The following is a 26,361-nucleotide window of genomic DNA, read 5'->3' as shown; positions in this document are numbered from 1 at the left end:
AGCCGTACACAAATCTGTCTCCCCTCCTCTGTCTCCTCCTCTTTATCCTATTGACAGAGGAGGTCAAGACCAGCTCTGTGAGGCTGTCCTGGATTTTGTACAGATAAGGATTTCTTTCATAGTTACATATTTTGGAAACTTTAGTTAAGTTCAGAGGAAAAAAACACCGTGAAACACCAAAAACCATACAGACATTTTGATGACCATTCCAACTGTACTCACAAACAGCAGTGTGAGACTCTCAAGCTGGGAAGGAGGGAGTGAAAAAAAAATTCTTTTTAAAATCTGAAGTGACAAAAGAGTTTATGAGGCTTCTAAGGCTTGTCACACCATGAAAACAAATCCCCTCATTTACATCCGTAAGGAGCCCCTGAATTTATAGCTCACGTTAAATGGCAAGTCAGAGTGCAGCAGGATTACCAGTGTCCAGACATTTGCGGACGGCATTTACATATGAAAAGTAGAAAAGAAGTGGGTAGTACCAGGACCCTTACCAATCCACTTAGGAAACTGAAAACCCAAAGTGAAAAGATCCTGTTTGGCCCGACAGTCTGACAAATACCAGTTAGAAGTGCAGAGGCTATGAGCATTTAACATACACAGGACAGAAAGAAAAACGTCAGTTAACAGTTACTGGGTCACGAGCCAAGGTTCCAGGCCAGCTTTCCGTGTATTAGCCCATTTAAAGTTCATGAAAATCTTATCAGTGAGGGAATTACCATCTGCAGTTTAGCAAGGAAAGAGCAGAGACGCAGGGAAGTTAAGTGAGACGGCCGCATAGTTCTACCGGTAAAGCCCAAGTCATCAGGGATTAGAAAGCCCCAAACAAGAACCTGTGAAAGAGATGTCAGACCCTGCTTCTTATTTATTCCTCCTGTAATTCCTCCCAGAGGATCCATGGGCCATTTTCCGATTCACATTTTGTCATTTACTGGGAACAGGTAAATTGTGTATCTAAGACTCAGATGAGAGGATTATGGGGAGAAAGCAAGTTATCTGGCATGATTATAAGGCTTCATAAGTCAATATTATTTCACATGACTATATGATAAGCCTAAAATATCAAGATTTTGTTTCTGCTATTTACTTTCTTAGAATATATTCCTAACACTCCAGGAATAACTGGAGTAAGAAAGAATTAAGGGAGGGGCGCCTGAGTGGCTCAGTTGGTTAAGCAACTGCCTTCGGCTCAGGTCATGATCTCAGGGTCCTGGGATCGAGCCCCACATCAGGCTCCCTGCTCGGCGGGAAGCCTGCTTCTCCCTCTCCCACTCCCCCTGATTGTGTTCCCTCTCTCGCTGTCTCTCTCTCTGTCAAATAAATAAATAAAATCCTTTGTTTTTTTTAAAAAGAGAGAAGGGAGAATGGTAGAATGGAGAGAAAGAGCTAAAGGTTTCCAAGGTTTCCATTCAGGAAGAGGTGAACATATTTAGAAGAAAAAGAAAAAAAAAAAAATCAAAGTAGATCCGGGTTAATAATTGTGCCAGGTTTTAGGACCAAGGAAGAAAGGAAGTGCGGTGTTATAATTTAGTAGCCAGCCTGGTCTTCAAACACTACTGTGCAGCGGATTTGCTCTCATACTAAGTAAATGTTTCTTTGTTGTTGTTGTTGTTGTTTTAAGATTTATTTTAGAGAGAGAGAGTGTGTGCGTGTGCACGTGCACAGAGTAGGAGCAGAGGGAGAGGGAGAGAGAAACTCAAGGAGACTCCACACTGAGCGAGGAGCCCAACGCGGGGCTCGATCTCACGACCCTGAGATCATGACCTGAGCCAAAACCAAGAGTCGGACGCTTAACAGACTGAGCCACCCAGGCACCCCTAAGTAAATGTTTCTTTCAAAATAAAAGAAATCAAATATGCTAAGATACAGAAGAGAGACTAGCTTAGAAAAGGAAATGTAGACAATCTCTGAATGATGAAATTAACATGCAGATCAAATAAAGCTCATTTCCAAATTAAGGATTACAGCTGAAATTTGGTACACATATAAAACAACCAAAGCAAACACACAAACAAAAAACTGTCAGGTTTTTAACCTTTGTTGGCAGCAGTGGTCCATCAAGTCAGTAGACTGTCTTTTTAATTTTCATTCTTTGACTAGTCATTGAAAGAATTATTTATGAGCCTGTTATCTCATGTTTGAGAGGAATAAATGTATAATTCATGATTTTTCCTCTAGAAACCTGTAGGCACTCGTCACTTAATTCCTACAAAGGTGAGTGATTAAGTAGGGTTATCAGCTCTGTTAATTTCTGACTCTATTATTATCACCCTATGCAGACACCACTGTTCTAATATTTCAAGCCAACTGATACCAAGCCAACTGCTTTAATATTTCATATTCGATAAATTCACCACATTGGCAAAGCATAGCCCAAACTTAAGACTTTTGCCTATCCTGCACTGCACAACTAAAATAAAAGGCTTTTAGAATTGCAGTGAGAGTACAGTATTTCCTAAAGGACATCAAACCAACTCCTCTATTTTTATTAACAAAAAGCAAGTATATTTCAAGCATTGGGCTTTGAGGGGACCTTTGACCAACAGGATGGCTCTCACAAAGGCAACATTAGAAAAACAGTGCTAAAAAGAAGTAAACATCTCAGATGTCCTACTTACACAACACTTGGAAAAACTGAGAATGAGCCTTTGATATTCTACTACCAAAAACAATCTTCATTTCTCTGATTTATTATTGTTAACTGTTCCTGGACAAAGTCAGCATATGATAATGTACGATCAGCCTTGATTTTCCCTTAGAGGCCATAGGAGTCTGAGACACACTCAGGGGCATGCCTTGGATCAACTATGATGCTCCAGACATCAGGGAGAGTTCTCAGGCAGCCAGAAATAAAGACCCCTTACAACTGTCAGAAAGGGCATTCAATTCTAGTGTTCTCAAACTTGGTGCATTCAATATTAAGGTCCACTGGAAATCAAGTCTTCCTAATGGAAAGGTCCCCAAAGCAAGAAGTTCCCATACCCCAGCCCCATGTTTTGTTTTGTTGGTGTAGTAGTTCTCTACTGCTGTTTTAACAAATTATCATGAATTTGGCACCTTAAAACAATACCCATTTATTATCTCACCGTTCTGTAGGCCCAAAGTCCAGAAGGCTTCTGGGTCCTCTGGTTAAGATTTCGCAAGGCCTAAATCAAGGTGTTGACTGGCCTCCTATTTGGGGACTGCAGAGGAGTATCTGCTTCCAAGCTCATTCAGGTTGTTGGTAAAATTCAGTTCCTTCTCACGGTTTCCTAGTGGTTCCCTTCACCTTCAAGCAGGCAACAGACTGAATCCTTCCCAGGCTTAGAACCTCCCTGACGTCACCTTTGCCAGCAGCTGGGAGAAAGCTCTGCTCTTAAAGGTTCCTGTGATGCATCAGACCCACGTGGATAACCCAGGCTACTCTCCCTTTAAGGTTGCCGAGTAGTAGCCTTAACTACATCATCTGCAAAGTCCTGTTTTGCCATGTAGAACACACTGACAGGCATGGCACTGGGGGATAAAAGTCCTGGGGGCCAAAATTTTGCCCATCAGAGTTGGCAGGGTGGAGTGTTCCATTATTTGGATTCCTTCAAGGCCAGAAGACTCAGACCGTTTCACCTTGATAATCAGTTATGGATCAATCATTAACTGTTTATCTGTGTTTCCTTGAATGAGTTACTATTTCTAGTTTGCACCACCATTCCAGGTAATGAACACTACGTCCCTCGTCCTGAATACCTAGCTCTGGCTGACATCATCCATGTCACGAACCCTTACAGAATACTGCAGTGCTGCATCCCAAACATGATGTTCCCTGGTAAAATCCAAATTATTTTAGCATTTCTTGGCCTAGTTACTTCTCCTTCCAAGGCAAATAATCTTAATTGAAACTTTTTGTGCATTTCAGCACCTGAGAAATTACCTACAGAGAACATCTGGAATGAGGCACAGAATCCCAGGTGTGAAATAGTTTATAACTTTATACATAGGTAGGGTAATGTTTTCTACTTTGTTTCTAATACTAAGCCAGATGATACCCCAGAACTTTCCCTCATATTTTAAAAAATTTTCAAGTATTAATGCATTAATTCAACCACCAACAGTGATGTGATTCTTGGCATCAAGGACAATGAAGAACACGTTCCCCGCCTTTACTACCTCGCACAAGAAAACTTCTGGATGACAATGTGGCAGGTGGCCCAGAGAAGTTAAGACCAGCTTGGGAAGGCTAGTGCGGAGGGTTTCTACAGGAGGTAACGTCTGAATGGAGTCCTGTTGGTCTAATCTAAATGTTAGGATGATGCACCAGGGGAGAAACAGAGATTCCTTCTAAGCAGCGGGTCCTGGCACATGTAGATAAAGAGGAACAAAGATGGTGAATATAGAACGGGGGAGCCTCTACTGGGAACTGAAGCTGAAGAGGAAAACAGGGAGGCATTCTTTCATGAAGGGCTTGTCTAAATCATGGTAAGGAAGCTGACTTTATCCTAAAAACAATGATATGGTGAGGGGACTGAGGAGTGTCTACCAGAGAAGAAACCACATTCTGGAGAGAGGCTGGGTACGTCCCGAGAGCAAGTAAACGAAAATCAGCGTGTTAGGAGACTGATAAGCCAGAAAAAGAATAAAATACTGCTAGTCACCACACTAAGGCAGTGCTGGCCCAGGAGACAGAGAGGACAGAGCATATTCAAGAGGGAGAACTGACAGGAAGTGTAGGAGAAGGGGAGAGAAGGAGACAGAGGACTGCCAGTTTCCCACCACATTCCAGGTGCCTCATCTCATGTGGTTCCCACAGAATCACCCCACCAAGCAGGCAGGACAGTCACTTCTACTTATTAGAAGGGGAAAATGGCTCAGAGAGCCTAAGTGGCTTCCTCAGAGTCAGTAAATGATAGACTTGGGATCAGAAACTCTTGTCTGATTCCCAGGTTAAGAGTCTTTCTGCTTCACGTGCAGAAATTTTACTCATGGTTAAAAACATCAAGAAGACTTCAGGCTCATAATCCTGAATGGGCATTTTAGTAAGATCTCAAGTGGTCATTAAAATGATGGGTCTGTCATCTTCATTTTTTTGAGCTGAAAAGACAACCTCTAGGTCAAAGTTCTTGTAACTTTTAATAACCATAACAGCGATAAAGGGAAGGAATAAAGTCCCTAACGCAGCTAAGCACTCAATCCACTCAACAGATATTAATAAGCACCTCTAGATGTACTCTGACATAAGGTTCTGAATAATAACCAGCTTGTTCTCATGGTACCTAGTACAGACAGAAAAACACAGTGACTGTATTGTATACATATTTACAAAGAAAATGGGGAACAAAGGTTATAAAGGAAATAGAATGAACTGCATATAGGGGAACCTTAGAAAATCATCCAGCAGATCTGAACATTTAGAAGAAGGGATGAGAAGACCAAAGGAAGTAAAATTCCAATGGAAGTATTTAAACAGATGTTAAATGAAAAAAAAAAACAAAAACAAAAAACACCTCACATATTTAAATGATCTGCTAAGAGAAAATAATCCATACTTCTAAAGATAATTTTACCACTTTTCTTTTTTTGTCCATGCTCAAATGCCCATTCACTAGACTATGCACTGGAGTGGTGGTGGTGGTGGGAGTGGGGGTGGTGGTGGTGGTGTGTGTGTGTGTGTTTAAACCTAAGAGGGAAGGAAGTGCTTGGATCAGGGTGTGTTTCTCATTGGTGAGTAAGTCCTCAATCCCCTAGTCAAGAGAGTATAAGCCCTTCAGAATGGGGCTTGGGAGGAACCAGGAGGGGACTGGCCATCTCCCCTGAGTGACCGGCCACTTCAAAGACCAAGACGGCACCTGAGAAATGTACCTCCCTCCCCATCACCACAATGTTTGAATTTCTAGAAATACACTTCCTTTCTCCTTTATACCAGCTTCCCACTCTTACAAGCCATTTATGATTGAAATCGTTGCATTAGATTTTTCTATCCGGTTGTTACAGAAAATAAGACTCTGAAAGTTAAAAATCTTTCTTGCTCTGCTTATTGCCTACATATTTTCAGCTGAATGTAGAAAAATCCACTTTTGTATTTTAAGCTATCCTCAAAAAAAGCCCATTTATTTTCAGGGGGAGTGATGTCTAAAGTCCGTTTCACCTCAACTAGGTTACATATTACATTCCATGCCTTTAATCTACAAATATCAACTGGAGTTCCTTCATGGTCAAGCTAATGCGCTAGGCCCCAAGGAACTTAGAATCTAGTAGGGAAGCCAAAGCATCAATCACTACCACACACAAAAAGTAGTACATGTCCCAAAGAACACGCAAATCACACTCAGTGAGGGGGTCAGAACCTGCCCTCCATTTTAATAATGTTATGAAAGAAAAAGTTACGGTATTACAAAAGAGGAAAATATCCTGCACTCATCATGAGAGGACTTTTGCTACTCCTAATAACACACAAAACTCAGCAAAACAAATATATGCATAAGAATAAAAACTGAGCTGCTTATTAAACATATAAGTGAGCTTTCTAATTTGGATAGGCTCCCTATTGCTTTGACAGGCTCCCTATCAAAAAAGCCATGGGGATCAATTTTGCAAAATCCCAACCAAAACTCTTATCAAGCCTATTTAGTAAAGACTAGAGGTACATCTGGGTAGCTGCATTAAATCCACAGATTGCTACTTTTAATGCTAAAATGAGATAGGGTAGAATGATCTTCATTCCCATTGCGGAGAACACAAAGGAATCCCGTTTAAGATCACACCTTCTGTGAGCATCAAACAAGAACATGACTCACCTGGGACTCTTTTTCCTTTTCCACCAGACTAGAGGATTTGACATAGCTGCAAGCCCTGCAGCTTAGGTAACAACCCCCTATTCTCTATGGCTTAGGTTTGGCCCATGATTGACACCCCCAAAATACAGAGAAATTGCCAAGACTCGAGCTTTTACTTCAAGTGAAATGTAGTTTTGAGCAAAGCAGTGGAACCATCACTTATGTTTTTAAGGGTTGACTCGGGCCACTGGGTTGAAAGAGTCTGTAAAGGGAAACTAAGGTGGGACTCAGGCAGGGAGGGGGCAGTGGCTGTCTGGGAGGTAGTCAGATTGTGGAAAAGATTTTAAAGATCGAGTCAATGCGATTTTCTGACACACTGAATGTGGGGTATGAAAGAAAAAGGAGGCATATATGACTTCAAGATTTTGGACCTAAGCAACTGGAAAGATGCATCTGCCCCCTGACTGAAATGAGGAAGGCTGCAGTGGAACAGATATGGGGGCGAGTGCAAGGGGGACCAGGAGTTTGATGTATTCATGATGTCTCCTAGACATCCAGTTGGAAATGTGGAGTGGGCGGATGGGTATTCATATTTGACGTTTGGGGGAGAGGTCCAGGCTGGAAATAGAAATTTGGGTGCTACCAGCATATCACAAATACTAGATTCCCTTACTGGAAAACAGCGAAGGACTCTCGACACTGACTAGAGAACTACCTCACAGTAAGGATTCTCACTGGGTGTGAGGGAAGCAGTACTCTGGCAGAGAGAAGCCCATTCTCTCATTTCTCTACAGGGCATCCATTTAGTCTGACATCATTGTTGCTAGGGGGCAATATCAAGCAAGAGACAGAGAAAGATAGCTGCTTTTCATGCACAGAACATGGAGGTCACTTTCCAATGTTAAAATGAGGTAAAGGGGAAATTAAAGCAAAGAAAATCTAGTCAAACACAGTCCAAAATAGTCTGGGAGAACCCTTGGGTATGTCATGTGCCGAAGGCATCTCATCTATTTCAGGGGCTCCTGTTTTCCCCTCGGCTCCCAGACACTTTATCTCCTGCAGATAACATGCCAACAATGGATCCATTCAACAATTTCATGAAGGTGAGTGAGGGGAAGGGAGCAAGTAACATAAACACATTTCCAGCCAAATTTGCTATCATAAGCCAAAAAGCACATAAAGATTCATAACATTTGCCATCCCAACATTTACTTTCTGTGGGAAGCAGAGAAGACACTGGACATTTAAGCTTTAGTGCTCTGAGTAGGGAACTGAGAAGAAGCCGTCTCTATAGGTATAGTCTGATAAACCCAAATCTCAAAGTGATGGTAAACATCAAACTGATGTTTTATACTCAAAATAAGCTTAAAGCCATCAAAAATATACCCATCTGTATTCAGTCCTTTCGGTGTTTATGGACTGCATTTTAGGAGGGATGGATATACAATGTCATCTTTCCAGTATGCTATTTGTTTTAAACTTCCATTCTAATTTACCAACAATTCAGCTGGACATTTACATTTACTAGCCTATTCTATCTGAGATGAAAAGTGGGCCACCAGTTAATGAACAATTAGGAATATAGTGAGATGAGAAATAATCCAGCAATAAGGAGACTTCATTACCAATTCCTCACTCAGCAGTCAACTGAAAATAAGGACACTGCTACCCATGTAAAGATCCATCCATCCATTCCGCTCACAAAATTATGGAGAGATTGCGTGAAAACAAAACAACTTTATAAAAGGCATCACAAGTAGTCCATATCTTGCTTCAATTTTTTAGCAAGATTTTGCTCTGCCAGGAAACGTTTCCAGAAAGGAAAGGTTTTGCCTCAATTGCTGTGGCAGCAAACACTGGCATTGAAGCGATCAGAATCAGGTTGGTATCAGGACACTCTCGCTGGCTTCTGTGGCTTTCAAAATCCTTGTACTGCCATCACGCGCGTTTGCCAGTAAATGTGACTTTTAATACTTCGTATTCATCCGGGTCTATTTATACAACTGTGATTACAGAAAACTTTTACAAAAATTGGTGTAAATATGCTGTGATACCAATCCAAAAGGATAGCTTTCTCCCTGTACAGTTACACCAGATTCACATATTAAGGTACAAATTAGTCTTTACTTCCACAAGCCCAAGGTAGGTCTAATCAGTAACTTTATAGAGCACTCAGGTCAAATTTAAATAGCATTACTACATATTTGTGAGAAAATGCCCAGCATCTTATTCTATGTTATTATTTAATCCTCAATATTTTATCAGGTAGTTGTATTCTAAAAGCTAAGGAGATTTTACTCAAGCTTATATTACGAAGGGACTGAGTTGGGATTTACTGAACCTTCTTCACTAACCTGTTAACTACTCTACTCTTGTTATTTGTCTCATAATTGGCAGGAAAATCCTTTAAAAACTCTCTGGCTTTGCTTTGTTCTCAAAGTCCACCTTGGGGAAAGAGGAACCCCCAAAAGTGCTTGCAAATGGACAGGAAAGCAGCCAGAGGTCTTGGTTGCTGAAGGAACCCAGGAGCATCAGAGATGGAAGGCTTTCCTGGAGACAGACGAGGGGGCGGCCTGGCATACGGTCAGTGCCCATCAATATCTGACGAATAAACTTTTTTTTAAGTAGGCTCCATACCCAGCATGGAGCCCAATGGGGGGCTTGAACTCACAACCCTGAGATCAAGACCTTAGCTGAGATCAAGAGTTGGACGCTTAACTGACTGAGCCTCCCTTGTGCCCCTGACGAATAAACTCTTATGCCTAAAATTCTATCAAAACATTTTGGCCAGATAAGATGAACTCCAGAGGTATTTCAGAATATCAACAGATTTTGGATGAATTTAGATACACAATTAGCCACCTTGGTAGAGTATTGGCCTTTTTTGCATAAACCTGGGTATTCTGTTTAGTTAACACTTTTCCAGGAAAAAAAGAAGGGACCAGCTCTGATCATCAGGAAAGGGTCTGGATTAAGCAAAAACGCAACTTGCAGGAGATGTCTGGGATAGAGCAATGGAGGACCAGCGGGCGCGAAGGCCTCCACATGCTTCATTTTCTTCTGCCCTGCCTTATCATCTCATCTCCAGGCACTTGCTGAAGAACTTCTGTTTGAAACAGAAAAGCCACTGCTCTTAAGTTCTGGTGTAAATCAGTCTCCCCAGCTGATCTTCTGCCAACTCTAGAATCTCCTGGACTCTCCACCTCTCTCCTGAGCATGCCCTGAACAATGTGGACACCCTCTGCCCCCCCTTCCTGAGAACACCCTCAGAAGCCCCGGAGCAGCCTTCCCTCACTCCCATTCCTACTGTGAACAGTGGCTCACTTGGGAGAGCAGAGACATTTGTCACAACTTTCATTGCAAAGTTTCAGGAACAACGAAGCTTGCACAGTTTTGAAAGAAAGGTCACAGATATCTTCTTGCGGTCACCAAAGCAGAGATTTTCTCTTTGTTTTCAAATGCTGTCTTGCAAAATTTCTCAAGAACAAACATACATAATCTGACCTTTGAAAACCACTCTCCATTTAAATAGAAATTTACTTACATTATACTTCACACCGTTCCTAAAGCTCACTTTATGTTATTTGTAGCTTTTTGTTGTGAGAAGACATTCCAAAGAAAAAGTGGTCATGAATGCTCACACTTCTCTTACTGTGCACTCCCCCCCACACACACACATACACAAATTAAACCCGAGTTCAAGTCAGCACGGCTTTTTGTCTCACAGGCTCTCGGTATCAGCCACGTTTTGACAGTAACAACAATAAAAATTTAAACCTGAAGTTAATAAAACCTGATAAGTGTCATGTAATCAGCACGTGGAGGATGAACACTGCTAACGTTACACCAAATAGTGTGTCGTTACATTGCCTGTCAAATTAAGATCTCCTCATTTCAAATTCAATTGCTGTGTATGATTTTATAAAATAATTGACATTTTTCAATTTAAGAATATCTACCTTCCCACCTAGTGTCTCCCAATAAAAAATCTTGACAAGCTGCTTAATCATGCAAAAGCTATTAATTGCTTAAAGACCCTTAGGTTGTTTTCAAGCGGTGTTTCCTTCTGATGTTTAAAATGGGAAAATACATACCCCTGCATACCTTTGTGCCTGCTTGATGGTGGTGACATGGTGTCCCGAGTGGTAAACTGCTTTCATCACACTGATCCATTTGCCTTCGTCTATTAACTATCACCTTTACTAACGCGTGTGCAGACTACTGATCACACCTCTGAACCTAGAGGGAGTTCAATCCAGCTTAGGTATGATACAGCTCCCCCAACAGGCAATCAGAAGAGGAAAAGGTAGGGGGGGACTATAAAGACAGGAAAAAAGAGGAGACAAGAATAGGTAAAAATGGAACAGGAAATATTAAAATGGAGAACTTAACTGAAACCTTTGCCAGTGCTTTTGGTAATTCGAGTCATTTGATTCAGTTCCACCAAATTACCGAGAGCATTATCTTTGCACAGAGCATGCTCCAGAAATAAGCAGACCCCCAGCTCTGTGAGCTTCAGGCAGCAAAGCTCTGTTAACTGCCTTTTCATTCCTTTAAGGATAGCATCTCCTAGTTTATATTGTATCATCTATTTAGCATGGTGATCTGGCTTCTTCCATTAACATATTTAAAAACAAGATTTTGTTTTATAGCACAAGGAAGAAAGAACTAGAAAGCATGATAGAGTTTTCAAGGGAAAGACAAAGGAAATAAAGGGCTAGCTTTGTTTGGTTTATTAAATTTCAAGGGCTTTGCCCGCCAGTTTGAAAAATGCATGCTATCACCAGTGTGTTTATTAAAAGTGCTACTTTAAATTGCAGATTGAGCAAATGTGAATTCCCCTTGGTAGCTGTAGGTTATTGACTAACAATTATATGAAATTTTTAAATGGAAGGAGGAGGGAAAGTAGGAAAAACTTGAAGGACTATAGTTCTAAAAGCTGCTGCTACTTTAAGTAAAATTTAAAATCTAAATGTATGCTTAGTAAAATGTCCAGATTCACAAAGATGCAACATTCTCAAGATCACTCTGCATTTTGATTATTAGAGTCTTTAAAAGTGATGCTCAGAATCAAATAGCAAAATAGTATAAACTTTGCTCAATGCTTCCTTGACAGTTTAATACTGATTTAAGAAGGGGGTGGGGAACCTTCCAGAGCGAATGGTTACTTGCTAGCTAACTTGAAAAATACACTTGTTTCAGCACAGAAATAACAAATCTGTTTCTGATTCCAGACATTATTTTCCAAATGCTGCCAAGAAAAGAATCTAAGGAATTCTTTTACATGCACAACATACACGAGACAACTGGAAAGCAGTCTGTGATCTGTTCCAGGATGCATGAGGAGGGAGAGAGCTGAGTTTCTAGTATGAACGGCCCTCATGGGAGCAGAAGCACATGCCTGAGATAGTTCATAGCTGTAATCTCCAACATAACTCTTTGCTATTATTAGACAACCTAAAGGCTTTCCTAAGTCTGTAACTTGTGAAGCAGAAAAGGATAAAGACAGGACCCTACCATGCTGAGCATGCAGGCAGCTGGGATACACCCACTCCATAGAATTTACCACTTTTCCAATCCATGAAACTTGGATTTCTACACCTCAAATGGCAATAAGGGCTGAGAAAGGGCAAGAATCTAGTCCAACACACCAAAGCCAGGTTTAAATCCCCAGAGAGAATGCTGACCAGGTAAAACCCAATACTAAACTCAGAAACTAAAGGTCCATGATGCTCATAAAACACAGTGAAATTATTCTTGGACCACAAAAGGATATATGTATCATTCCTCTCCACATTAAGCATGACATTTTTAGGGGCGCCTGGGTGGCTCAGTTGGTTAAGCGACTGCCTTCGGCTCAGGTCATGATCCTGGAGTCCCAGGATCGGGTCCCACATCGGGCTCCCTGCTCGGCAGGGAGTCTGCTTCTCCCTCTGACCCTCCCCCCTCTCATCTGCTCTCTTTCTCATTCTCTCTCTCTCAAATAAATAAATAAAATCTTAAAAAAAAAAAAAAAAAAAAGAATGACATTTTTAAAATAATACTTTATTTTCTCAACTTTTATTTTCTAATACTTTATTTTCAACTACATATATAAATTGCTTTGCAATTTTTAAAATTATGTCACGAATATGACAATGATTCAAAAGTACGTAATTTAGCATGCATCACTTGTGCTATATTAATAAGGGGAAGACTTAGCAACAAAATCCACTTTGGAGAGAGGGAGGATAACAGGAGAATTCTGAAAGACTGAGTCATCCCAAAGACTGAGCTATCTAATGCAACCATTTAAATTTTGGCTCGCACTGAGATGACTGCAGTGAACCAAGTTTAATTTTGTTTTTTTGTTTTTCCCTTTCTCAGGAGGATAAGAGTTCATGAAGAAAACTGGATCATTTATAGGAAAGAAAAAGACAACATTTTCTTTAGGGTGACTGACCATAGTGGGTCCATTCTTCACTCTTCTACCCGCACATAAGCTTGCACCGCCATGAGCTTTAAACGCATCATCAAAGCAGCTACGCTGGATAGTCATTCTTACAGTGCCGCGCTCGCCATTAAATACCCCTTGTAAGGCTGCCTTCAATCCTGTGATTTTACACATGGTCCGCTCTAATGGGTTGAACAGTGTCCCCGTAAATCCATGTCCACCAGGAACCTCAGAATGTGGCCTTATTTGGAAAGAGAGTCCTTGCAGATGTCATCACTTAAGATGAGGTCATATTCTGAATTAGAGTGGGCCTGAAATCCAATGACACTTGTCCTTATATAAAAATTACAGAGATACCCCAGGAAGAAGGCCACGTGAAAACAGGGCCACAGATGCTACCACAAGCCAAGAAATACCCGAGGCCACCAGAAACTGGAAGAAGCAAGGAAAGACTCTCCGTAAGAGACTTCAGAGGGGAAGTGACCCTGCCAACACCTTGATTTTGGATTCTAGCTTCTAGATTATGAGAGAAGAAATGTCTGTTTTAAGCCACTTACCTACGGGTAACTTGTTACAGAAGCTCTAGGAAACGAATACAGATTTGTCTACTAACCAGTGCCAGTTGGCCAACGCTTTGTTACCAGTCTGCGACAAGAGTAGTACAGGAAGCAAGATTAAATGCTTAAGGACTCGTATAGCTGTTTGACACGGTGCTGACATCACATAGCACATAATGTTGTTCTATAAAGTATCTGTCTGTGACGGATTGGAAATTAAAAGGAACTAAAAATAGTCTTCACAGTTAGAGATGCACTGCGAAGATAATTAATATTTACAAAGAGGAAGCTGGAGTGCCGTAATTAAGAAATTTGCATTCTGAATCATTTCAGAGAAACTTGTGTTCCACTCAGTATTGGTGGTAAAAATATTTTATTCTAATATTTTGAATAGTGTAATCCACGAATGGTTTACAATATACGCATGGTAGTTAGCTGTTAATCATATTATCTGATCAGCCGGAAACTTACTTCCTAGACCATGGTGGATCATTGATGACACAATGAAGGAACAACACACCAGAGCTTTGTTAACCACAGGGATCTTGGCAGAACTTAAGAGAACATCTTCTCAGAGACTGGGAGCTCAGACACTGTTCACACAAAATGAATGTGGGTGGAGTGAATGGATCTGAGCTACTTCAATGGCAATAATAGAGAGTGACTCTAACTATGTGAGTTACAATAGCAGACAGCAATGACAAAGATGACATCTCTCTTCCAAGAAGGCATTTTTTTCTAGCACCAAATCGACCAAAGGCTGAGTAGACATGACTTTAGAAAAAAACAGTCTAAATGGAGAAAGAGGAAACCCTGCAGCAATATGGAAGACCGTCTGATGTGAATGTTTTCTCTCAACAGTTAAAAAAAAAAATACGCAGGAACATGATTTACCCAAACGAAGGGCAATCATGTTTTCCTTTAACGTCAATGCTAATCATAACCACAGACTCAAGAGCCCCTAGAACCTCAGCTAGCCATAGAAATAGGCCAATTAATGAAAGCCTCTGAAAAAGTCTCCAACAGAGGGAAACACAAACATGGTAAGAAACACAAAGCATCTGCAAGTAGCCCCTCATATTCCTGTGTTCAGTCTCACTCACCAGTACTTTCTCATGAGTCTGCCTCATTGGAAGCATGGAAGGGCAACCTAAAAATCATTATTGTAAATCAAGAGGCTATAAATCACAGGAAGAAAGCCAAACGTCGACTGTTGGTCCTGTCTGCTGGCAGATCAGAAAGTGGGCTTTAAAGGGGATTGTGGATTCCTGATTTGAACACACACTTCAGCACAAAAGTACTTGCTTGTCATCACATGCCATTCACTTGACTTTCTAAACTTTCCTAAGTTACCACGGAAACTAAGAGTCCATGAAATTGATAGATTCTTTAATAAAATGAAATTGCTGTTATGGGAATGGGTGGAGACAAATACGCTGAAGCTGCAGAAGTCATACCCTGCAACAACTCCACGCCTGCATTCAATTAAAAAATCCTAAACCTTAAGCTATCATTAGATCATAATGATTTCAACAACACTGTGGAAATGACACTAGCTTAGCATACACCCTCCTCCCATAATACTGAATTCTGGCTCATCATCGTTACTTTTTTTTTTTTTTTTGAGCAAACAATTTTTTAACAAACAGCATCATGAGAGCCCATAAGTCATTTCACCTAAAATTATTTTTCAGAACTATTCAAATTCATTTCAGTCTTACAGAGCTGTTTAGAAATCCACTGCAACTAGATACTCTCCATAGCAAGAACTAATTAACTAATTGAATTCTTAGGGAGATAAAAATGTGATGTTCTTGTTTGTTTTTACCCCCTTGATTTCATCAAATGTGTACCACCCATGGAAACAAATACACCAAACTCAAAGTTTCATATTAAAGACTTTGGTGGTTTTTAAGGTGTCAAATTAGAGTGAAATCTGTAAAGGTGGAAACTAGAGAATCCATGTCTACAACTCATTAATGGGCTTTGTGGACAAAGAAGAAATCAGCAAAGCCAGCCAGCCAGGACCACTTCATTTCCAAAAGCTGAAAAGCTGTCAAGAATTTCCCATCAACAGAATGACATACACTGAAAGATATGAACAAAATAGTCTACTCCGGTTCCAAGAGAATTCATTTTAACTCTTCCATTCCAACAATCTCATAGACAAACACACTCTCAAATGTCTAAATTAATTACATTAAGACAGGAGTTGGAACAAAAATTAGAGTTTGAAGAAAAAATAATTGCCTAAAAAGAGGAAACACTCCCTAACTAATCAGGGAGTCTCTATATATACTCCTCTGTTCACCATCTTACAGTACTTAGTAAGCACTATCATCTGCACATAGCTAGAACAAGAAGTATGTTCTACAAGAAAATTAATTTCATTCCTGAATTCACACATTAAAGCTTCAAGCAATAGATAGAATCCCTTTCCCCTTCCCATTCACTCTGATCCTTTACAGGAGCAACTTAACCCATAAAAACTTCTCTGATAGAACTCATGCTACAACTGTAAACCATTCCTACTTTCATTAAGTTTCCTTAATTCTAAACTTGTAACTACTTTTGTCAATGACAAAACGCATACAAAACACAGAAATATCCTTTCTATCTAAAAGAAAATTCCATCTCCCCAGCAGGAGGTCTTTCTTCCTGTTTGCAACAACAACAAAAGAACAATGACTTTTTCACTTTCATACTTGCAAACTCCCCCAAACTTTGATTTTAATAGTGCTAGCTTAGCCCTGTGACTTAAGACTGATGCCAGATGATGGTTCTCCTAACTAAAACTTCACCACCCAAATGGACCCAAAGCCCCCTCACCTTTCAGGCAGAACATTCTGAAGCAGTTCCATGGAGGGGCCGGTGCTCTACGGTCCCATGGAGCCTGCAGTGCTAGGCACAGCTGTCTCCCAGCCCACCTCCCCACATTCACTGCCAGAGAGCGGGGCACTCAGCCAGCAACTGTGATTACAGGAAGCCACTGCCCAATCCCCGGCTTTCTGGGCTGAGCTGCTGACACCTCCCTATCTCTCATACGCTGTTTCACACCATGGAATCAGCCAGGATCATCTTGGAAAGTGAGGGGCGCCGGGGGTGAGCAGTCACTGTTCACTTAGTCCAGGGCAGAACCGCGTCAGGGCAAGCCCGTTTGTTTGTCTTATCAGCATTTTCCATTGCACCAGATGCAGGACCTCACGTGATCGACAACACAAAAAGGAAATCACTTGATTTGGTTTAACTCTTTGCTATTAATTATGACTCCTATTCTTTGACCTCATTATTCCTTCGTTACTCATATTCTTAACTTTTTTTTTTTTTTCTGGCGTAGAACAACTCATATACCGGGACATAATCAGCACTAAACATTATGGTGTGAAACTCTGCACACAGCTGTTGGGAGTCGATATAAATGGATGGGTCTATGTGAAGCACTCAACAGTGTCGAACAAGGAGTAAGCACTGTGGAAGTGCTGACTGTCGTTATTACCACTACCACTGCTAGTAAAAACTGGAGTGTTAGGATACAAATCTGAAGCGTGTTACGCTTCCACAGCGTTGCCATTTCTCAGATGAGGAAACAAAGATCAGTCCACTTACGTCGGCATCGGAGGATGTGAATTTCTCACTCAGCTGCAGCCATAATCAGATTGTCCAACCTCTCCTCCATCGAAAAGCTAAATTCACTCGGCTGAGTTCAAGATTACTGTAGAGTTTTTAGCACGCGTTAAAAAGCCATCGAAGTCATTTGACTGCCTATCTAAAGAGAAATGGTCTACAAATGTGGCCTTGGGAGGACCCTGCTTGAAAGTACTGTCTGAACTGTGAGTGCCCTCGAGATGCTCGGAGACTCTGGAACCCCCTGGCCACCGGAAGCGGCCATTGTTTGCAAGGCCCGTTGCTGTGTGCAGGTCTTCCTTTCGACTCCACAGGATGCAGGAAACTGACTCACAGAACCAATCTATCTGTCTGTGTCCTGGGGTGCTCGCTGCAGCCCTTGTGACATGGCGTAGATGCTCTGTGTCTTTTGGCTTTTAACATACAGTTCAGCACACCCTCATTTGGCTTCCACTCCTCGTCTTCCAGTATTAACCAGCAGTGCCTGGTTAATAAGTTCCCTACCGTGAGGAAGTCATTGCACTAGTTGCTATGACCACAAAGAAATGTTAAGGGGTCCCCAGCCAGAAGCAGCCGGGTTGAAAAAAACCTGCAGGTGGAATGACAAGCAGTGATATTAACTCTTAGAACAGAATGGGAAGGAACCTTATCGCTCACCCCATCTGGTGAAAGGGTTCAGAGATGAGGTGATTTGCCCAACTAACCAGCAGCGAGCTGAGTCAAGATCAAAATCAAGCCACCTGATCTACCTTTTCCATCTCACTACATGACCCTCCCCACAGATGGGGAGAGTCATTCCTTGTCCTTTCCTGTTTCGAGGGGTCTCATGTGCAATTTACGAATTACACAGGTATTCCTGAAAGTATTCTTTTGGGTTGGATTCAGCTTTTTAAGTTGCACACACAGAGAGAGAACTTCTACAGGTTGGAGAATTAAGACTTCCGAACACAAGTCAATGCACAGAGTTTGGGGGGCTTATATGCTTTTATCAGCACTCCGAATACTCACAGTCAAACCTTTCCATATAGAGGCGACTTTATATGCTAGGAAGAATACTGAACTGGAAAGCAAAGAGAACCTGATTGCAGCCACATCTATACCATTATCCAGCTGGTCTCTACAACAATTCCTGAGCTGAATGAGGGAACTAAATTAACTAAATTAACTAAATTAACGCTAAGATTCGAGCCTCTGAAGGGAGCTTGGCCCTGTGGACATCTTGATTTCAGACTTCTGGTCTCTGGAATTGTGAGAGAATAAATTTCTGTTGTTTTAAGTCACCCATTTGTTGTAATTTGTTACAACAGCCCCAGGAAACTAATACACTTAATAAGGTAAGCATTCTGGGAGAAAGGGAACAATCTTTTTCTCCTTTTAAACTAACTTCAATTTATCATTATATGGGCTTAAAACCTGTTTCTTCCATGCCACTGTGACTAAATTTTTACTGAAAAAAAAAAAAAAATCTTCCTATAACACTCTTAGCACGAATACCATCTTCTATTAAATTAATGAAATTACAGGTATTACCAATCTGAAAAGGTCACAGCATTAAAAATCAAGCCATGGAAATGGAAGATGCTTTTATTAATATCAAATATAAAATTATATACAGATATTTTAAAAATTCCTTATTTTCACCATCAAACAACTGTGAATATGTTTGAGAAATAAAACATGAAAAGGCACACTGTTCAATCTAGGGGGGAAAAAATAAGAACTACCCATGAAAATGATTACGATCTGTCACCACCGATGAGTGCTACTAAGAAGCCTGCATGAGGGGAGTGGGCCTGGGATGATGTATGCAGAATCCACCATCCTCTGGACAGGACACAGGTGCCTTTGCCAGCCATGACCTTAGAGCACAACCACTTCTCTCCCTTGGAGGATTACAACATCCAGCATCATGCTAAAGTTTAACATTATTATCTCTGCCAGAGGGAGTGGTAGCCACACAAACAGCCAAAAATTTTTTAGATCCTTACATCTTCCAAACCACTCCAGTGCTATGAAATTTGTTGCTTTAAAAACAAAAAATGCTGTTGTTTCAATAAAATAGTGAGGATATGAGTAAGTTAGGAATTAATTTATATGATACATAGAATTAGTGGATCTAGATAGGCTCAAAATTCTACTTTGCTCCTGGCAGAACACAAGATGGACTTATACAAGAAAAACAGGCAAACCAGGTTTTCTTTCGATGCATCTTGACCCTTACTCTTACCAAAAAAGTCAGACAAAGATGAAAAAACCCTTTCTGCACCCATTCCAGAGTTTGTTTCACTCGAACCAAAGAAGTATTCCACCAGGTAAGAAGGCCTGTCTTCATACCTCCATCTCTAGGCATGCATCTCAGTGCTTTAAAATCAGAGGAGATTAAAGACAGATTCCCAAACACCATGTTCCATTTTCCCCTAAACTACAAGAGACTGAAGATGCTGAAACCCTCTGATATTTTTTAATATTAGAATGACCAGAGAGGAAGCCCCTCGGGTAGCCAGGGCTAAGCGGCACCATCTGAACATCTTTCAAGAGATTTCGTCATTCCCAGCTCCTTCCCTAGCCTATAGTATTTCAGCTTTTACCAACATTCTGAGTTTTTCTGCATATTTATTACTACCACAGGCCCAAAAGAAAGAAGAAAAAATACGATAGCATTATAACTTTAAGTTGGCTAATTTCACGTTTTCCCTGGCTAGCTCCCCTACTTCAGTGCCCCAGTCTGTCCACTTCTGTAGCAGGGTTAGTTCATCCTACAAAAACCAGGACACGGGTCTTTGTTCTAGACATGACATCACGGCCAAGAAAGCAGCCCTCGTTTGGCTCCTTACCGTGAAATCCGTCTCTCATCTCATTCATGCCCACCCTGGCTCTCCTAACAGCCAAATGAATTGATTTTGTTTTTGTTAAGAACTCTTGGGTCCCTCTGGTTCTTTTTTCCCAGGGAATGTAATAATGAGTTTCCAAGATGACCTGAGCTCTTAGCTTAGATGATCTTACAGCCTTTCCTGATCTCTCTTAGCTGTGCAGACTTGCCCTAGTTCCACTGCCATCCACTGGGCTCCTATCTGTAACTCCACCCACTACCTTAGAAACACAGCCCACCTCGTGAGTAACGGCAGCCGGGAGGGGGCTTTACTGTGCAGCCTTGCTCCAGCCTTCCTGCCTGATGAGCTTCCAAAGGTACTACCCATGGCTGAGATGTTTCTCCAAGGTATAACACTTCCTGATGCCTTTATAGTAGTTTATTTTTTCTTTCTAAATCTGATCTCTTAATCCGCTTTCATATTTACTACACCTCTCCAAAAGAGCTCCAATTGCTCTATTCTCTCCTTTAGGAAAATAATAATAATAATAATAATAATAATAATAATAGTAGTAGTAATGTTTCCACTAATGTAAAAAAACACAAGGTAAGAATAAACCCCAAATTCCTCATCTAGCAATAAAAGCCTGTGTGACACTTGGACTCAATTCTTTCCCCAAAATTATCTGGCCATTTCCCCCTTCAGGGACCCTGTCAGCAGGCTTTGTGCCATATTCCATACGGCTTCATACCTCCACTGTCTTTGATCAGACAATCATTTCCTTGATCTGAAATGCAGCCCCCACGCCCACCGCCTGTTTTGACTTCTCTTAAGCCTTTGGAGCATGCTCCTCTCAATCAATCTCTCCTTGCACTAAGTCACCATGGCACTTTTTTTAATGCAGCAATCATAGTGTCTCAATTCTGTCTGCCCACCTACAGTGAGCAGTCCTCAAAGTAGGGACCTGCTCATTCTCACTTAACCTCCAATACCCCATAGGATACCTGAAACAGAACAGATGGTCAATGTTTGTAGCACAAACCACAATTATTATCACGTCCATATTTCATCCAAAAGCAAAATAGTAGGAAGTGTATAAAACCTGGACGAGATTTTTTATCCAATAGCATAATGATTGCTATGAGACATCATAAAAATATTTAACATAGTCCTTAAAATTAAATAGATACTATTTTCCCTACATATAACTATACTGAAACTCCTTATTAAATAATAGTTACTGGGGCGCCTGGGTGGCTCAGTAGTTAAAAGTGTCTGCCTTCGGCTCAGGTCATGATCCCAGGGTCCTAGGATCGAGCCCCACGTGGGGCTCCCTGCTCCGCGGGAAGCCTGCTTCTCCCTCTCTCACTCCCCCTGCTTGTGTTCCCTCTCTTGCTGTGTCTCTTTCTGTCAAATAAATAAATAAAATCTTTTTAAAAATAAATAAATAAATAATAGTTACTGATCATTAATAGTTAAACTGGTGGTAGAATTTTTATAAATCATTTCCTTTTTTTTAAGATTTTATTTATTTATTTGAAAGAGAGAGAGAAAGCACAAGCAGAGGGAGTGGCAGGCAGAGGGAGAAGCAGACTCCCCACTGGGCAGAGAGCTCGATGTAAGACTGGATCCCAGGATCCTGGGGTCATGACCTGAGCCGAAGGCAGACACTTAACTGACTGAGCCACCCAGGCGTCCCTAAATCATCATTTCTTTAACAGCCTATCACAATATATAGAAATATCAAATCATTATATTGTAGACCTCAAGCTAATATAATGTTATACGCAAATTATGTCTCAATAAAAAAATACACCATAAAAAAAGGCTAATAGTCTAAAGAGGCCTCATTTTCAAACCCACAAACACAAATACCGTTCTCTCTGAAGGCAAGTTCTCCAAAAAACTCAGAAAGCAGTTTTTCCTATTCTCATTCAGCCTAATTAAATGTTTGAAGGATCACGGGAGTGGAAAAGAAAAAAAAAAATGTTTTTGAAAGTATCCATACAAGAATGTTGAAGTCAGGTGTCCAGCTGGAGGGAGGATATCAAAAGATATCATAACAATGACCCCAAATCCCCTTTCCTAGTGAACTTATGATGAAACATATTATAGGAGAAAAACAAAACCCCTAGAGTCTAAATGTCATTTTCTTAAAGCTTTGCTATTGTCAATATGCCTAACGTGCACATTTGGAGAGTCTAAGTTTAAAGCACATAAAAATAACCTCATATCCTTTCATGCTGTATATTTCATCAACGAGTAACTCCCTAAATAAACATATCAATGGCAACCCCCTCAAAAAAAAAAAAAAAAGCCAACCTAAAATAAAGAGGTCATTTGTATCATTTTCCTCTAAACATCTGAGTAATCTGAGGAAGTTAAAACAATAACCAACCTTCAGCCTCAGAAACAGGTGCAACTCTTCTGCCCACAAAATTACCCTCCTCAATCATTCTAAAGAGAAGTCAGTCTACAAATCAGGATTACTCAAAATCATGTACCAGCCAACCAAGAGGAACACAAGTTCTGCCACAATTTACTTGTTAATAAAACGGAAGCCCATAACCAGAGAGTAACTGGACTGTTACTATCTTTAATCATCAAGCAAAAAGATAAAAATTTAAAGGAAGATGTACCAAGTTAAAATGCCCAGGCTCCTGCGAATTTCTGCACAGATAACTGAATACTTTCTCTAATGTTTAAGTTACTTAAGACTTGTAAGTTTGGGGCGCCTGGGTGGCTCAGTCATTAAGCGTCTGCCTTCGGCTCAGGTCATGATCCCAGGGTCCTGGGATCGAGCCCCACATCGGGCTCCCTGCTCCGCGGGAAGCCTGCTTCTCCCTCTCCCACTGCCCCTGCTTGTGTTCCTGCTCTCACTCTCTCTGTCAAATAAATAAATAAAATCTTAAAAAAAAAAAAAAAGACTTTTAAGTTTGAAACATTTTATTTTATAGCCAATGATGCATTTGAAAAACTCAAAGTTCTATAAACAACTAGAGGATTTCCATTAAAAAAAGGTAGTTTATTTCTAAAATCACATCCTCCAACTTGGGACCCACTTAAAAACCGTGGTGACAAGGCTTAAAGGAAGGAGCTGATCATTTCCCATTCAAGTGCCAAGTCTTAGGAGCAGCCAGGCCCTTTGAAACTCCAGGAATAGCCAGTTATTTCAAGACCCATAGGATTTACAACAATAATGGTCGGAGGAAACCACACCATTTAGGCTCCCTCCGTCTTTTTCCCTGTCCTTAGGAGTTTAAAAATAAGGAATAAAATGATTCTTCACATTGGCAGACCAATTTGAGGGTGGTGTCTCGCCCTGGTGCATGATAATCACAGAGTTACAAGATCCACAGAGAACACAGCAAGCCACAGAAATGGAGAGGATCTTTTCTGATCCTCCTCTTTGATTGTGCTAAATAGATCTAAGCCTTTTCCTTCCTTGTTTTTGTTTTACCTCTTCCTCTTTTCCTCCCTCCTCCTTCACTCTCTCCCTGCATGTCTTTCTCTCCCTCTCTTGCCCTCTCCCTTCTCTGGGTAACATCAGTAAAGGTAACTCCCAATCGAAGTCACTACAATTCTGTCGATATAATGGCTGGCATTTACTTTGTGTTCTATCTTTATTTAATACATCTCTGCAAATTCAGCTATTAATGACAATAAATCTATGGCCCCTCAAGAGGAAAAAAGTTATATGCCAAAAATAGAATACTACGTTTAAAGTTTTAAAATGCACTTATTTTGAGGCAGATGTGCTTCTGACAGCTCTATTTAGTTATCTACGGTCTCTAAGGACTTCGGTTCATCATACAAAAGAAAGGCGACAGCCCAAGGCCCTTGGGGTTTTCTGTTTGGGTTTTGTTGTGTGTGTGTGTTGGGGGGGGGCAGTTTACTTTGGGATTTTTCCTTCAATTCTTTGAAAGCTAAATGAATTTTTACTTTTGTGGGGGAATAAAAGTGACACCAGAGAGCCTGTTTTCAAGGCTGATGTCCCTCTTCTGCCTTTGCCATCATTAGTAAGTTGCCTATCTTCTGCAGATCTACTTAAGAAAACTTTCTGTGTGCTACAGAGTGAATGAAAAGCTTCCAAAACCCGCTCTGTAAGGTCAGCAAAGGAATCTGTCGCTTGACCTTCACAGAGCCATCAGGAATGTCAAAATTAAAGAAACGAAGGGAAAGGAACAAAATCTCAAAATCACTGAAGAGAGGAGAAAGGAAAGTGAGGACACAGCCTAATTGGGCCACAGTTTGCTAAACGGTCTGGAGCAAACTACCTGGATCCTCGCTTATCTGTCCAACAAGGAAGCTGACAGAGTCCTCTCAGAGGTTCCTCCCGGCCCTAACAGGTTAGTCTTGTTTTGTTAAGGTAACTGCATGGATCCCCTCATAGCTCCAATTTAGAGATTATATATAAATACTTACTAAAATGCTCTTAAATGACACTAAGAGGGGAAACTATATGGTCACTACTTCTAAATAATTGTTAAAGTTGAGTTTTCAAATCAGGTATACACAAAACAGACTTATTTGAAATTTCACTTTATCTGAAAAGAAAGACGTCTTTACAATTATTATCTCTGAGACTTTACAGCCAAAACATAGAATAACTATATTGGGTATCAAAAGCTTTTGTTTTGACATCAGGAGTGAGGATCTTTTACTCATTCTCTAATATTTGGAGAATGAGAGAAAGGATAACAGTGCTTTTTGAAATTGTTAACTTTTCTCTGGGCCTCATTTCTTTAGTCACAGGAACAAAAAATTTTTAACTCTACTTTCAACTTATTCAAATTGCATCCCCACATTTTTGGAGCTATCCTGTGTACAAATCTAAGTATTCACTGAGCTACTACTATGGGCCTAGGATGCAAAATGGGGACTGCAGCATTTCAAATAGACTATTAAAAGATGATGTTAATTCTGAGTATTGGGATATTAGTGGTTTATTAAGAAATTCACAGAAAAGACAGAGAGTCAGATCAGCTTTTTCAGTGACATTTTATGTAACTCCCATATTCAGTGGAGAAGAATTGGTTTCAGTCATAGAAATATGGTCTCATCTTCACCATTTTTTTTACTTTTTGAAGCAGATGACGGGAAGATATGAAATTGAATATTTGAGGAGGCAATTTCAACCATATGAAAAACAAGAAAATATATGTGGTGTCCAAATACCAGCTGGGATGAAGAGAGGAGAGGGAGAAGAGAACGAGGACATAAACGTTATTAGAGAAAGTGGTTAGTGGTGAAACCCAGCTTAAAAGCAGCAAAGCTACACTTGCTTATTAAGTCAATCAATGTAGTAATCCTACTTGAAAACTCAGAGTGATTTTATAGATGTGTTTAAAACATAATGTTTACAAAAAAGAACTGGGATGCCCAAATATAGTCACAATTTCATCACATTAATGCAAACATGTGCTTTATTCAACTGTACTAAGAAGAAAAGCCAACAGAAGATAAACATGTAAAAAACATATTTACATACGACAGTCATGTCCTACTTATCAAGAGATCACTTTTCCGACGAACTCAACCACTCAAAATACGGCCAAAAAGTAAGAAGCCAAAATGGTCTCCGACCAGAGAGCATCACTCACAGGATTATGGCTCAGGAACTCATTATCATCTTTTGAGACCAATACTGTTGCAATAAACTGGATTGCCCAGACCCTCCACACCAGGTAACAAATGAGAAATAGCAAATCAGATAGCGGTAAGGACACAAGGCGGGCACAGCCACCTGCAGAAAGAGAGCTGACGGCCTTACAGCAAGGGTGGCATAGGCAGCAGGCAGTGGAGACCCACTTCATGCCAAAGCAAAGATCCTTACAAATCTCAACAGCCACCAGGGCGTCACCGGTTCTCACAGGCTCAGTTGACTATTCACGGTGACGCCAAAACATCAAAACAAGGTTCGACTGTACTGAGGACTGAGCAGAGATATCGCACGGTGTCATGGAAAGAGTGTGGGACTATGTCACAAGAAGGGACTCAAATCTAACCTATGCCATTATTATCTACATGGCTTCAGGTAAGTCACCTAATCTTTCAGGGACTGCTTTCTTGCCACAAAAGGGGATAATGCCATCTGTTCTGCCCATCTCACAGGACTGTCATAACAGTGGAATAAGGCCATACCTGTGTGAATACTGTGTAAACCATAACCTGCAAACAGACTCTATCTGCAG

The 26,361-nt window shown here is 40.7% G+C and overlaps 1 protein-coding gene across 3 annotated transcripts in view; it reads right to left on the bottom strand.

The window, feature by feature from the left end:
* Positions 1-26,361, bottom strand: part of NHSL1 (NHS like 1) — a 126,247-nt gene that overhangs the window by 86,677 nt on the left and 13,209 nt on the right. Inside the window, exon 1 of one of the 3 annotated variants that reach the window (XM_032407796.1) lies at positions 16,563-20,592. The exons of the other annotated variants lie outside the window; for them this stretch is intronic. Within the exon in view, the coding sequence (XP_032263687.1) occupies positions 16,563-16,578 (16 nt within the window). The 5' untranslated portion in view covers positions 16,579-20,592. Of the gene's footprint in view, positions 1-16,562; positions 20,593-26,361 lie in introns of those variants that run through there. 3 annotated transcript variants of the gene reach the window in all.

Source organism: Phoca vitulina, unplaced genomic scaffold, assembly GCF_004348235.1.
Source record: "Phoca vitulina isolate PV1807 unplaced genomic scaffold, GSC_HSeal_1.0 scaffold9, whole genome shotgun sequence".
NCBI lineage: Eukaryota > Metazoa > Chordata > Mammalia > Carnivora > Phocidae > Phoca > Phoca vitulina.
This window is presented reverse-complemented; position numbering and strand designations above follow the sequence as displayed.